The sequence below is a fragment of the Erinaceus europaeus genome, chromosome 8 (genome assembly GCF_950295315.1).
Source record: "Erinaceus europaeus chromosome 8, mEriEur2.1, whole genome shotgun sequence".
Classification (NCBI taxonomy): domain Eukaryota; kingdom Metazoa; phylum Chordata; class Mammalia; order Eulipotyphla; family Erinaceidae; genus Erinaceus; species Erinaceus europaeus.
In genome coordinates this window covers 8,082,457-8,096,129 of record NC_080169.1, presented here as the reverse complement: position 1 = coordinate 8,096,129, position 13,673 = coordinate 8,082,457, and the positions used below count along the sequence as shown (strand labels likewise).

The 13,673-nt window shown below is 41.5% G+C and overlaps 1 protein-coding gene across 1 annotated transcript; it reads left to right on the top strand.

Annotated features, from left to right (window-relative positions):
* Positions 1-8,372: 8,372 nt before the first annotated feature.
* LOC103124432 (thymosin beta-15A-like) lies at positions 8,373-8,997 on the top strand. Its single transcript, XM_060195692.1, has one exon. The coding sequence runs from the start codon at positions 8,464-8,466 to the stop codon at positions 8,599-8,601; it is 138 nt and encodes a 45-aa protein (XP_060051675.1). The 5' UTR covers positions 8,373-8,463; the 3' UTR covers positions 8,602-8,997.
* The last annotated feature ends 4,676 nt before the right edge of the window (positions 8,998-13,673 follow it).

The window sequence follows — 13,673 nt, the reverse complement described above, 5'->3', positions numbered from 1 at the left end:
CATTCAGAGACATTTCAGAGAGCAAAAAGGAATAGTATGAGCAGTCATACCTGGACAACAGGCACAATAATCAGGAAGTAAAGTGGGAAACTGAGAGATGTGGTTACCCCATGTTAGAGCGACTGGTGCTACTTAGGCCAAGGTTTTAGAGTTATGCTCAGCCTAGGTAGAAGCTGGATTTGGTCAGTGAAAGGGGTCAAAAGGCTGTGTCAGACAGCCTTTTTACATGCAAAGTAGAAACAAATTTGGAACTGTGGCAGCCCAGTTTAGAAAAAAATTAATCTCCAAAGGGATTATTTGACCTCCAGCTACCTCAGTTACTGCCTTATTCTTGGCAATTCTTTTATTTTCTCAGTGGAATACCCTTCAGGGCCCTTGACCTCCAGTTGCCCCATAGCTCAGGAATTCCTGGAAATCACCTCATCTATTCATAACCCCCAGGCTGTCTAACACATCAGTTAAAAATTCACTTTATATAATTTACCTCTTTTGGCTTCCAATTGACTTTCTGGGAGGACAGTGAATATTACAGAAACACAGGACACAACAGAGCAAGAATGAAAGGAATTCTGTGTGTATATAAGTATACCTTCTCCCATATAAGATGGTTTCTACATGGTTTAGTAGAATGTTTACCATTTATTACATTAATATGTCAAGTTGGAGGGTGAAGTTCCTTCCTTCCTTCCTTCCTTCCTTCCTTCCTTCCTTCCTTCCTTCCTTCCTCCCTTTCTTCCTTCCTCCCTTTCTTCCCTCCTTCTTTCCTATCTTTCTTTCTTCCTTTGAATAGCACTGCTCAGCTCTGGTTTATGGTGGTGGTGGTGAGGGGGTGAATTGAACCTGGGACTTCAGAGCCTCTAGCATGAGAGTGTCTTTGCATAATTATGCTATCTATTCCTTTCTGACAAGGGTTTCTTTACAAGTAAAAAAGTCTCTTCAACGTTCAGATTCTAGAAGACTGGGAGGTTACTCTGGAAGTAGAATTCACGCTGCCGTGTTTGAGGCCTTGAATTTGAGCCCAGACCATATGAGAGCACCAGAGACAGAGAAAAGTGGTGGAATTCCATGGATGGTGGAGCAACACTTTGGTGTCTCTCCTCCCCATACTACAAAAATAAAAACTGAACCGGGAGTGGGGCGATGGAGCAGTGGGTTAAGCGCACATGGTGAGAAACGCAATGACCGGCATAAGGATCCCAGTTCGAGCCCCCCCCCCGCCCCCCCCCCCCGACTCCCCACCTGCAGGGGAGTCACTTCACAGGTGGTGAAGCAGGTCTGCAGGTGTCTGTCTTTCTCTCCCCCTCTCTATCTTCCCCTCCTCTCTCCATTTCTCTCTGTCCTATCTAACAATGACGACATCAATAACAACAACAACAGTAACTACAACAACAATAAAAAAACAAGGGCAACAAAAGGGAAACTAAATAAATAAATATTTTTTTTAAAAATGAACCAGGGTGGTGACCAAGCAGATTCTTGGAAACACAAGGCCTGGGTTTAAATCCCCATACCACATTAAAAAGAAAAATAAATATATGAATAAATAAAATTCCTTATATGTAAAAATTCTTAACAGAAGGAAGTGGCAAAGGCTAAAGTATTTCATGCTGCTGCTTACAGAATATCATTAAAGAGGACAGGTGATAACACCATTAGTTAAGCACACACATTACAGGGTCTAGGGTCAAGATGGGGATCTGTAGGCAGAAAGCCTCCCAAGGATGAAGCAGTGTCCGTCTCTTTCACTATCTCCCCCTCCCCTCTCAATTTATCTCTATCTCTATTCAGTAATAAATAAAAACAAAAATATGGTACTTTAATAAAATTTTCATATGTATATCTTTAATTTTTAATTTTTAATTATTTATTTATTCATGAGAAAGAAAGGGGAGAGAGAAAGAAGCAGGCATCACTCTGGTACATGTGCTGCCAGGGATTGAATTTAGGACCTCATGACTGAGAGTCCGATGCTTTATCCACTGCGCCACTTCCTGGACCACTATCTTTATTTTTTTAAATCTTTTTATTGTCTTTCTTTATTTTTTTATTGGATAGAGACAGCCATAAATTGAAAGGGAAGGAGAAGATAGAGAGGGAGAGAGAACCCTGCAACACTACTTCACCACTCACAAGGCTTCCCCCTGCAGGTGGGGGTCAGGGGATTGAACCCACGTCCTTGCACATTGTAACGTGCGCTCAACCAGGTGCGCCACCGTCCGGCCTCATATATCTTCATTTTCGCTAGACCTGGGACCTCATGTTTCTTGACTGCACTGGACCACTATTGTCTCTTCGTCCTCTTCCTCTTCTCCCTCTTCTCCTTCTTCTCCTTCTTTAATGAGAAAGGAGAGAGACCAGAGCGCTGCTCAGCTTTGAATTATGATGCTGCTGGGGTTGAGCCTGGAAACTCTAGGTCTTCAGGAATACAAGTTTTGTGCCCTAACATTTTTTTAAGATTCTTTTTATTATCTTTATTAGATAGAGACAGCCGGACATTGAGAGGGTAGGGGGAGATAGAGAGATACCTGCAGCACTGCCTCACCACTTGCAAAGCTTTCCCCCTGCAGGTGGGGACCTGGGGCTCGAACTTGGTTCCTTGCACGTTGTAACATGTGCACTCAACTAGGTGCGCCACCAGCTGGCCCCTGCCCTAACATTCTGAAGTATCTCCCTAGTCTTGCCTTGCCTGGCATTGCATTGTAGTATCTAAATCAAATGCTAACTTTAATAGTTCCCCCCTGCAAGTGGGGATCAGAGGCTTGAATCTGGGTCTTTGAGCACTGAAATGTGAGCACTTAAGCAGGTGTGCCACCACCTGGCCTCTTGACTTTCTGTAAGTACTTTTTATGCATATCTTTTAGTGTTGGAATTAATTCTCCCTTAATGTTTTTCTTTTTTGTTTCCCCTACAATTTTGGGGTATCCTTACATATACATATGCTTTGGCATTATTTGATAAAGATTCCAGAAAAATTACCTGGGCAAACTGAAATGAAGACAAACCTTTGGACTAAGACTGTAGTTACCAAAGGGGGTTGGTAATGGAGGCTCCAAGAATGGAGAGAGCCCAGTGGACTTTGGTGGAAGGACACTGGTACTTTTAATGGTGGATATGGTGTGATAACATTTTTTGAAGAGGCAAGACACTGTATTCCTTTTTCTTTCTTTTTTTTTTTTTTGAAATATTTATTCCCTTTTGTTGTCCTTGTTGTTTTTTATTGTTGTTGTAGTTATTATTGTTGTTATTGATGTTGTCATTGTTGGTCAGGACAGAGAGAAATGGAGAGAGGAGGGGAAGACAGAGAGGGGGAGAGAAAGACAGACACCTGCAGACCTGCTTCACCGGCTGAGAAGTGACTCCCCTGTGGGTGGGGAGCCGGGGGCTCGAACTGGGATCCTTACTCCAGTCCTTGTGCTTTGCACCACGTGCGCTTAACCTACTGCACTACCACCTGTGTTTTGTATACCTCAAACCAAACTATTTAAATTTACAAAAAGAGAGTGTGGACTGGGAGTGGTGAAATCACACGTGAATGAGGACCTGGCTCAGCAAATAATGATAGTAGTAGTAGTAGAGGTGAGTTGATAAGTAAATAAAAGCCTGGTCTAAAAAGATACGAGCTCTCACCTGCTTTACAAGTGCTTTGCAAGTGGTCGCACCTGACAGTGTTCTAGGTGTCTCTCTATCTCACTCCCTCTTCTCTTCTCTTCGTCTCACTCTCTATCAAAATAAAAATAATAGAACAGAATTAAGGGTCAGCAGTACAAGTTAGAAAGAGGTGTGAAAGTGGCTTTGAGTGTTTGTATTATTCTATTTCTCACTTTGGGTGATATTTACACAAGTTATGTTCCCTTTGATAAAAATGCCCCCCCCCTTTAAAAAACACTTGTTTTTAAAAAACATTTATTCCTTCTTGTTGCCCTTGTTTTATTGTTGTAGTTATTTTTGTTGTTGTTATTGATGTTGTCATAGTTGTTGGATAGGACAGAGAGAAATGGAGAGAGGAGGGGAAGACAGAGAGGGGAGAGAAAGACAGACACCTGCAGACCTGCTTCACTGCTTGTGAAGTGACTCCCTTACAGGTGGGGAGCTGAGGCACGAACCGGGATCCTTACACCGGTCCTTCCACTTATCTCGCTGCGCTAGCGCCTGACTCCCAAAAAAGCACTTCTTAAATTCATAATAAACCTAAATCTTAAACCTTGTTTAAAGTATGCATTCCCTTTGACCTTGCCATTTCACTTTTGGACATCCCCCCCCCCCCCCAAAGGAAATGATAGCAAAAGCACCTAACCACACACAAAGATATGTACTGAAATTCTCTTTCTAATAAGTAAAAATAACTAATGTCAGGAGTCGGGCGGTAGCGCAGCAGGGTAAGCATACGTGGCCCAAAGCACAAGGACCGGCATAAGGATCCTGATTCGAGCCTCCAGCTCCCCACCTGCAGGGGAGTCGCTTCACAAGCAGTGAAGCAGGTCTGCAGGTGTCTGTCTTTCTCTCCCCCTCTCTGTCTTCCCCTCCTCTCTCCATTTCTCTCTGTCCTATCCAACTACAACAACTTCAGTAATAACTTCAGTAATAACAAGAATAATTATAACAATAAAACAGGGACAACAAAAGGGAAAATAAATAAATATTTAAATAAATTTACAAAAATAACCAATTTACAAAAATAACCAAGGTGAATAATTTAGGAGGGATACATACATCGAGATACTCTTCAGCCAACTGTAGATGGTACAGATCTACGTTCATTGATCTAGAAAAAGGCTCACTACAAGGCTCGGATAATAACAAAGGTGGGTAATTACTTTGATGCTTTGGGATATAGTGCCAACATTTTTCTGGTAACTGTGGATGAGGATTGTGTATGCCAGGCAGGTGGTGGCACACTTTTTTTTTTAAATTTATTTCTTTATTGGGGAATTAATGTTTTACATTCAACAATAAATACAATAGGTTGTACATGCATAAGGTGGCACACCTGGTTGAGCCAACATAGTACAATGTGCAAGGACTCACATTCAAGCCTACAGTCCCCACCTGCAGGGGAAACTTTACAAGTGGTGAAGCAATGCTGCAGGCCTCTCTCTGTTTCTCTCCTTATCTCTCCCTTTCCTCTTGTTTTATGTCTGTCTCTATCCAATGAATAAATAAAAATTTTAAAAGAAATAAAAAAGGATTGTGTATGGCCTATTTGTTTCTACATTTTTTTCTTTTTTAATTTAATTTTTATTTTTCCCCAAATCGTATTTTTATTGGTGATTAATAGTGGGTTTACAAGATTGTAAGATTACAGTGTATACTTTAACAAACACCTACCATCAAATTTCTGTGATCCCCATCTTCCTAATGATAACCACTACAGTTCTCACGAAATCTTAGAGATAGTTGGTTTACTTTTAGTTTTTTTTTTTCTTTCAAGTTTGTGTTTCAATGATCTAGATTTCACACGTGAGTGAAATTTTCTGGTAGTTGTCTTTCATCTCTGTATTTGTTTCACTAAGTATCATCACCTGATCACCTCCAGTTCCATCCATTTTCTCCCAAATGACACAACATCATATTTTTTCATAGCAGAGTAGTATTCCATGGAGTATGTATTGCACAACTTTTTTAGTCAGCTATCTGTTGATGGCATTTAGGCTGACTGCACTCTTCGGCTATTATGAATAAAGCAGCTATGAATTGCCTCTTTGGATCAGTAGTTTCCTGTTTGTTGGATACATGGCTAAGAAGAGTATTGCTGGGCCACAAGTTATTTCCGTTTTACTTGTCTAAGGACTATCCATACAGTTTCCAATGAAACTGCAAAGGGAGTTTGCATTCTACATCCACATATTTTCTGACTTTTAAAACTATATTTTTATTTTATATATTTATCTCTCTCTATCATTATATATATTGCCTCCAGAGTTACCACTACAAACCCACTGCTCCTGGAGGTCATTTTTTCCATTTCATTTGATAGGACAGAGGGAAATTGAGAGAGGAGGGGGAGATAGGGAAAGAAAAAAATAGATACCTGCAGACCTACTTCACCACTTGTGAAGTGACCCCCCGTCCAGGTGGGGAGCAGGGGTGGTGGGGTCAAATCTGCACTTAACCGGGTACACCACTGGCCGCCCCCTTTCTTTCTTCCTTTCTTTCTTTCTTTTGTAAGATTTTATTTATTTATTAATGAGAAAGATAGGAAGAAAGAACCAGACATCACTCTGGTACATGTGCTGCCAGGGATTGAACTTGCTACCTCATGCTTGAGAGTCCAATGCTTTATCCATTGCACCACCTCCCGGACCACCCCATTCTAACTTTTCTATAAAACATTTTTTAGTCTTTTTCTTAATCAAAATATTGTCCTATAAAAATTGAAATATTTAAAAAGTCATTCAATCATTTTATTCTATTAAGACAGCGCAGTTACTAATAGATAAATGCTTCCACTAAGAACTTGGACTGTGTGGCTAGACCCAGCATGGTCTTTTAGTCCCCAAAACTTACTTACCCTGCTACTTGAAAGTGCTATACCTCAAATTGTGAGCATTATTTCCCAAACCAATAAAAAATGAAGATAATTCTACTTAGAGGGTCTTAAATGATTTAACTTATGCAAAGCATTTATTGTTGATACGTAAAAGGTAACCAATAATTCCACTGTCCTGCTTTTTGATAAGTTCAAAGAGTTTAATTTCAGAACTTGGGATTTCAAATATAACAAGTAATCTTGAAAGATGTTCAGTATTCTAGAGGATTTGTGTCAGTTGCTTTGGATCAAAATTGCTGACAGTGCTGAATCTTTTTCCTGTGGAAGAATAAAAGAAATGGGTTTGGAGTCATCGGGCGGTAGCGCAGCAGGTTAAGCGCACGCAGCGGGAAGTGCAACGACCGGCTTATGGATCCCGGTTTGGTTCGCGCCCCCGGCTCCCCACCCCCGGCTCCCCACCTGCAGGGGAGTCGCTTCACAGGCGGTGAAGCAGGGCTGCAGGTATCTCTGTCTCTCTCCCTACCTCCCCATGCCGCTCAATTTCTGGCTATCTCCATCCAATAAATAAATATAGTAATAAATATTTAAAAAAAAGAAATTAGGGAGTTGGGTGGTAGCGCCGCAGGTTAAGTGCACGTGGCGCAAAGCACAAGGACCGGCTTAAGGATCCCGGTTCGAGCCCCCGGCTCCCCACCTGCAGAGGAGTCGCTTCACAGGCGGTGAAGCAGGTCTGCGGGCGTCTCTCTTTCTCAACCCCTCTCTGTCTTGGTAGATAGTAGTAGAGATGATAGTTAATACATGTCTGCAACCTGGGGAGAACCTCGGTGGGTGCATTGGAGGGGGTTCAGAACTCTGGAGGTGGGAATGATGTGGAATTATACCCCTGTTGACGTGTAATTTTGTAAATCACTAAAGAAAGAAGGAAAGAAAGAAAGAGAGAGAGAGAGAAAGAAAGAAAGAAAGAAAGAAAGAAAGAAAGAAAGAAATTAAGAAAGAAAGAAAAGGGTTTGTTACACAAGGACGGGCTCCTCCTGTTCAGTCCTGTCAGCAGGCGGAGTTGCTGTGCTGGCATTCCAAATTCCATGCTGCTAGTTGCTAGTGAGTGAAGCCCGCTGGTAATGTACACTGAAGAACTCCTGAGACCCAAGTCCATACAAATTGTGGCGGCGTAGACATTGCAATTTTCTCATGAAGATAGAAGCTAATAGGAAGCTGGGAGTGCCTTCCTTTGAACAGAACACATACGCTTGGGAAACTCTTCCTATGTTATCCATTAACACACATAGTAGCCCTATTTTCTCACCCCACACAACAACAGCAACAACAACTAAGCTTTACATGTCACTTAGTAACACAACACATACATTACCTTGTTTATTCCCTGTAACTACTTAGCAAGTAGGTAGTATTTTTAGCATCATTTTGCAGATGAGGAAACTGAGGTTGCCAACCAGTCAAAGTTGGGTAGTACAAGCTTCACTGTTCTACTTTGTCAACACCTTGCTCTTTAAAAAAAAAAAATATATATATATATACACATATATATATATATATATATATATATATACACACATATATATATATATATATGGAGTTGGGCAGTAGCGCAACGGGTTAAGCACACGTGACGCAAAGCACAAGGACCAGCATAAGGATCCCAGCTGGAGCCCCCAGCTCCCCACCTGCAGGGGAGTCGCTTCACAGGCGGTGAAGCAGGTCTGCAGGTGTTTATCTCTCTTTCCCCTTCTTTGTCTTCCTCTCCTCTCTACATTTCTCTCTGTCCTATCTAACAACGACGACATCAATAACAACAACAATAAAACAACAAGGGCAATAAAAGGGGAAATAAATAAATATTTTTAAAAAATTTAAATATAGAGAGCTCGGTTCGGTTGCCGCGTACCTTGAGCACGACTTCCCCCTCTCTCGCTCCTTTTCACAGGCCGCCTGCCTTACCCTTCAGACCTCCAGTCAAGATGAGTGAGAAACCTGATTTGTCTGAAGTGGAAAAGTTTGATAGATCAAAACTGAAGAAAACCAATACTGAAGAAAAAAACACCCTTCCCTCGAAAGAAACTATCCAGCAGGAGAAAGAGTGTGTCCAAACATCATAAAATGAGGATCTCCTTCCAAAAGCAATGTCTTAGTTTGGAGCCTTTTTCTTCATGTGATGTAGATGGTTTAAGCATCTGGCGCCTGCTCACCCATACCCCCTGACTGAGAGGCCAGGTGTAGTTAGTTTTTCCCTACATTCATATTTAAATTTTCTATTGTGTGAATTCCAGCTAACAGATGCTGCCAATAATCTCACTATCATTGACCTTTTAATGTATAATCCTTGTACTCTCAAAGGGTTAGCCACTTTTCATTTTGTGGAATGGTGATTGTGTAATTTTGTGATGTCTCCATCGCTCCATGATCTTCATGAAGTGATATGCATTTGTAATTTCTCAGTTTTTTTTTCCTCATTTCTAATGTAGTGATAAAATGAAAAAATGTAATAATGAGAAAAAAAATTAAATATATATTTATTATTGGATAGAGACAGATATACATTGAGAGAGGAGGAGGAGTTAGAGAGGGAGACGGACAGACACCTGCAGCTCTGCTTCACCACTCAACATTACCTCACTCTTTCCACAGCTTTTGCAGATCAGTGTCAATATGTTCTTTCTTTTTTAAAATTATTATCTTTATTTATTGGATAGAGACAGCCAAATATTGAGAGAGAAGGGGAAAAGAGACAGAGAGACACCTGCAGCAAGGGGTTGATGACCAGGATCTGACTGGACGCAAAGAATCAGAGCTCTAGGACTTTTTTTTTTCTTAATTAAAAAGATTATGTATATTTATTTATATTTATTTTTCCCTTTTTGTTGCCCTTGTTGTTTTCTATTGTTGTTGTAGTTATTACTGTTGTTGATGTTGTCATTGTGAGATAGGACAGAGAGAAATGGAGAGAGGAGGGGAAGACACAGAGGGGGAGAGAAAGACAGACACCTGCAGACCTGCTTCACTGCCTGTGAAGCGACTCCCCTGCAGGTGGGGTGTCGGGGACTCGAACCTGGATCCTTACGCCGGTCCTTGCGCTCTGAGCCATGCAGTAGGATCGCTTCACAAGCTACGAAGCAGGTCTGTAAGTGTCTCTCTTTCTTTCTTCTCTATCTTCCTCTTCCCTCTCAATTTTTTTCTGTCCTGTCCAATAAAATGGAAAAACAAACAACAACAAAAATGTAGTCCTGGCACTGAGACCCAATGATAACCCTGGAGGCAAAAAAAAAAAAAAAAAAAAGTTAACAGAATAAACATAGGGACTTGGCACATAACACAGTGCAATGCAGTTGGCATCTTTTGTTCATGATTTCATTTAATATAAGAATCCACTGAAGGTCAGTCAACAACTTTCATTCCACAAATGAAGCATCCATTGTCCTGCTGATTAGAAGTATTGAAAAACAAACAAAAAACCCTATGCTCTAGGGAGACAGGATAATGGTTATGTGAAAGATTTTCATGTGTGAAGCTCTGAGGTCCCAAGTTCAATCCCCAACACCACCATAAGTCAGAGCTAAGCAGTGCTCTGGTCTTGGTTTTTCTCTCTCTCTCTCTACCTTTCTTGGTCTGTCAGTCTCTCTCTCTATCTACCTTCCCCTCTATAATTCTTCTTAAAAAAAACAAACAAACTGGGTGGGGGATAGATAGCATAGTTATGCAAAGAGATTGTCATGCCTAGGGCTCTGAAGTCCTAGATTCAATCCCCCGCACCACCATAAACCAGAGCTGAGCAGTGCTCTGGTTTTTTCTGTCTTTCTCTGCATCTCTCTCAAAAATAAAACACTTAAAAAAAAATCTGTCTGTAAAAAAAACTAGTATAGACACAGGCCCTTTGTAATATAACTAAAATATGCTTACTAGATATCTACAAAATGGAGAAAGCCCCCCCCCCAACCCTTCATCTGCACTATTCCAGCCTTTAAGTTCATGACTGATCAACAGTTTGTTTGGCCTTGTATGTTAACTCTGTTTTCAACCACCAGGTTCCAGATGCTAGCAGGATGCTGACCAGACTTCCCTGGACAGACAACCCCACCAGAGGTTGGAGCCCTGTTTCCCCAGAGCTCTGCCCCACTTGGGAAAGAGAGAGACAGGCTGGGAGGATGGATTGACCTTTCAATGTTTAGCGGGGAAGCAATTATAGAAGCCAGAACTTCCACCTTCTGCATACCACAATGACCCTGGGTCCATACTCCCAGAGGGTTAAAGAATAGGAAAGCTGTCAGGGGAGGGGAGGGGATACGGAGATCTGGTGGTGGGAATTGTGTGGAGTTGTACCCCTCTTATCCTATGGTTTACTCAATGTTTCCTTTTTATAAATAAATAAATAACAAAAAAACTGGGGGGGGGGGGAGATAGCATAATGGTTATGCAAAGAGACTCTCTCATGCCTGAGGCTCCAAAGTTCCAGCTTCAATCCCCTGCACCACCACCAGAGTCAGAGCTGATCAGTGCTCTGGTGAAAAAACAAGCAAACAAACAACATGGGGGCCAGAAAGTGGCGTATCTTGTTGAGGACACATGTAATAAGGCTCAAGGATCCTGGTTCAAGAGGAAGCTTCACAAGTGGTGAAGTAGGGCTGCAGGTGTCTCTCTGTCTCTCTCCCTCTCTATCTCCTTCTACCTTCTCAATTTCTCTGTCTTTATCCAATAAAAACAAAGCAAAACAAACAAACAACAATAACAAAAAAAACCTATCCTCTAACTTCAGCCCCTTTTAAAAAAATTTTTAAAAAACATTTATTTATTCCTTTTGTTGCCTTTGCTTTATTGTTGTAGTTATTATTGTTGTTATTGATGTCATTGTTGTTGGATAGGACAGAGAGAAATGGAGAGAGGAGGGGAAGAGAAAGATAGACACTTGCAGACCTGTTTCACCGCCTGTAAAGGGACTGCCCTGCGGGTGGAGAGCCGGGGGCTCAAACCCGGATCCTTACGCGGGTCTTTGCGCTTGTGCCACGTGCGCTTAACCTGCTGCGCTACCGCCCCACTTCAGCAGTTTATAATTGCATAACAGTGGAATAGAAAGATATGCATGAAATAGAAAGATACGCAGTAGAAAGAGAGTCTCAGACTTGGAAGCACAGACCGAGAGGGAGTCTAATGCACCTGCGGAACTCCCACTCTCGTGTTCCAAGTCTCAAGCTCCTTATTTGACAGTCTAGGAAACTTAGTCCAGAGCCAAGGCCAGGCCTAGAACACAAATTCTTGGCCAAGAGCTTTTCATTTTGCAGCTAGGGGCTGCTTGTTCATCACTGCAGTCCTTTCTTTCCAGTTTTTTTTTTTTGGGGGGGAGGGGCTAGAGTAAGAGAAACTGAAATAAAATAAAATAAAATAAAATAAAATAAAATAAAATAAAAATAGAGGCCACCACCAGGCTGCAGTCCTGACAGGGGATGGACACCTTCCCTGCTGAGCCTTCTGGGGAGGTTTGGTGGGGCCAGCTCTGAGCAGGAAGCATCAGATCCTCCACTCTTCAGACACAGAGGAAATACCCGCCTCCGCCCTAGGAGGGCATCCAGCCTCCTGAAGTCAGCCAGGGATGCCCACATAGGTCCCTAGGGCGCTGCCAGTTCTCAGTCACCATGGAAACCGCTTCTCTCACCTCTGGAGGGAATCTCAGTTTTCCTCCCTTCCCACACTAGGGAGAAAAGAAAGAACGACGAATGACCTAGCAGTAAGCTCGTGACGTCGCTGTATCTGGGTGGGTGTCAAAGGATGAGAGGCTCAGTGCTAAAGTGGGGTCCCTCTGGACAGGGGTTGGAAAGTAAGGAGGAAGGCAGAGTTTTCCACAGGGAATTCCTCTCCTGTTCTCCCCAAGTTAACCCCTCCTTCTTACTCCTCCTGAATGCATTTTCAGTGTCCGTATAGCTCTCTACGGTGCTGCCCACTGACTATGAGGTGGGGGTTGGCCGGGAGGGAGCAGATATTATCAGTCTCCTTCAATTTAGTGTCTGACTTTGAATTGTGCCTGTGATGTGGGTTAGAAAAGAGCGAGAGTAGGAAGAAAAGAAAAAGAAAGGGAAATTGGGAAATTTTATTCTGTTAGAAAATGTCTGCTTTCCTTCAGCGAAGAACTTTAGCTTTTTTTTTTTTTTAATGTACAATTCCTGTGGTTACATATGCAAGTAGGGTCCTATTATTTTTTTTTCCCAGTAGTGTGAATTAATCCCTTTGTGCTGTGTTTAAACAGTATTAGCTTTATAAAATTATACATGTATATTCTACTTCTTGATCAAAGAACGTAGTCAGGTATTGGTTTAGAAGTTCAAAGTGACATTGTATAGGGCTTTCACGGTTAATGGACTTGTTACCCAACTTTAAGGATATGTCTGAGGTTGCTGGCTAACTATTTTTCACTGAGTTACTCTGCCTTTTTGATGTTTTTATTCCTTCTGTATCAGAGTTAAAAGTTCAGGAGCCAAACTATTTTTATACATAGACATAGCTGTGGACTTGTATGTGACGTGCTGCTTTCTGGTAACATTTTATCAATTTTGAATCGAAATGAAAGAAGCAGCATATAATATCCTGAATGAGTTATCTTTAACAGAAAAACCAAGACTTTAACTTTCATGCCACGTATGATAGTTGATATCACCAGTTACCATTCTGAAATTTGTATAGCACTAGGTTAGAACATTGCTTAATCTTTTTAAAAATACATTTACATAAACATGAATACTCAAATTGTTGGATTTAAAACAAAATCTGTATCTGACATAATTTTATTCATCAATTATATTATAAACTCGTTAGCATTTTAGCCCAGATTTCAAATAGCAGAGGAAGAAAGTGTATCCCAGGGTAAAACCTAAGGGAAAATACATGCTGACACATGAACATTAGTCGTGAAACCCCTAGCAACAAGTCAGTGGATTTTTCTCTTTCAGTGCGCCTGTCAGCTGCCAAAGAACAGACTTAACTGAAGAAGTGCCCACATGCTGGCAGGGGCCGGCTAACTCTGGTCAGCCAGATACTGCCAGATTGTAATATTTAATTTCGACCTGTGGTACACAGCTGTGCTGTGGCTCAGTCAGCAACTTCAGAACTCTGGAAAAAAAAACAAAAACAAAAAAGAAAAGAAAAGAAAAGAAAAAATGCACCTGTTTCACTGTGAATAGTGAATGTA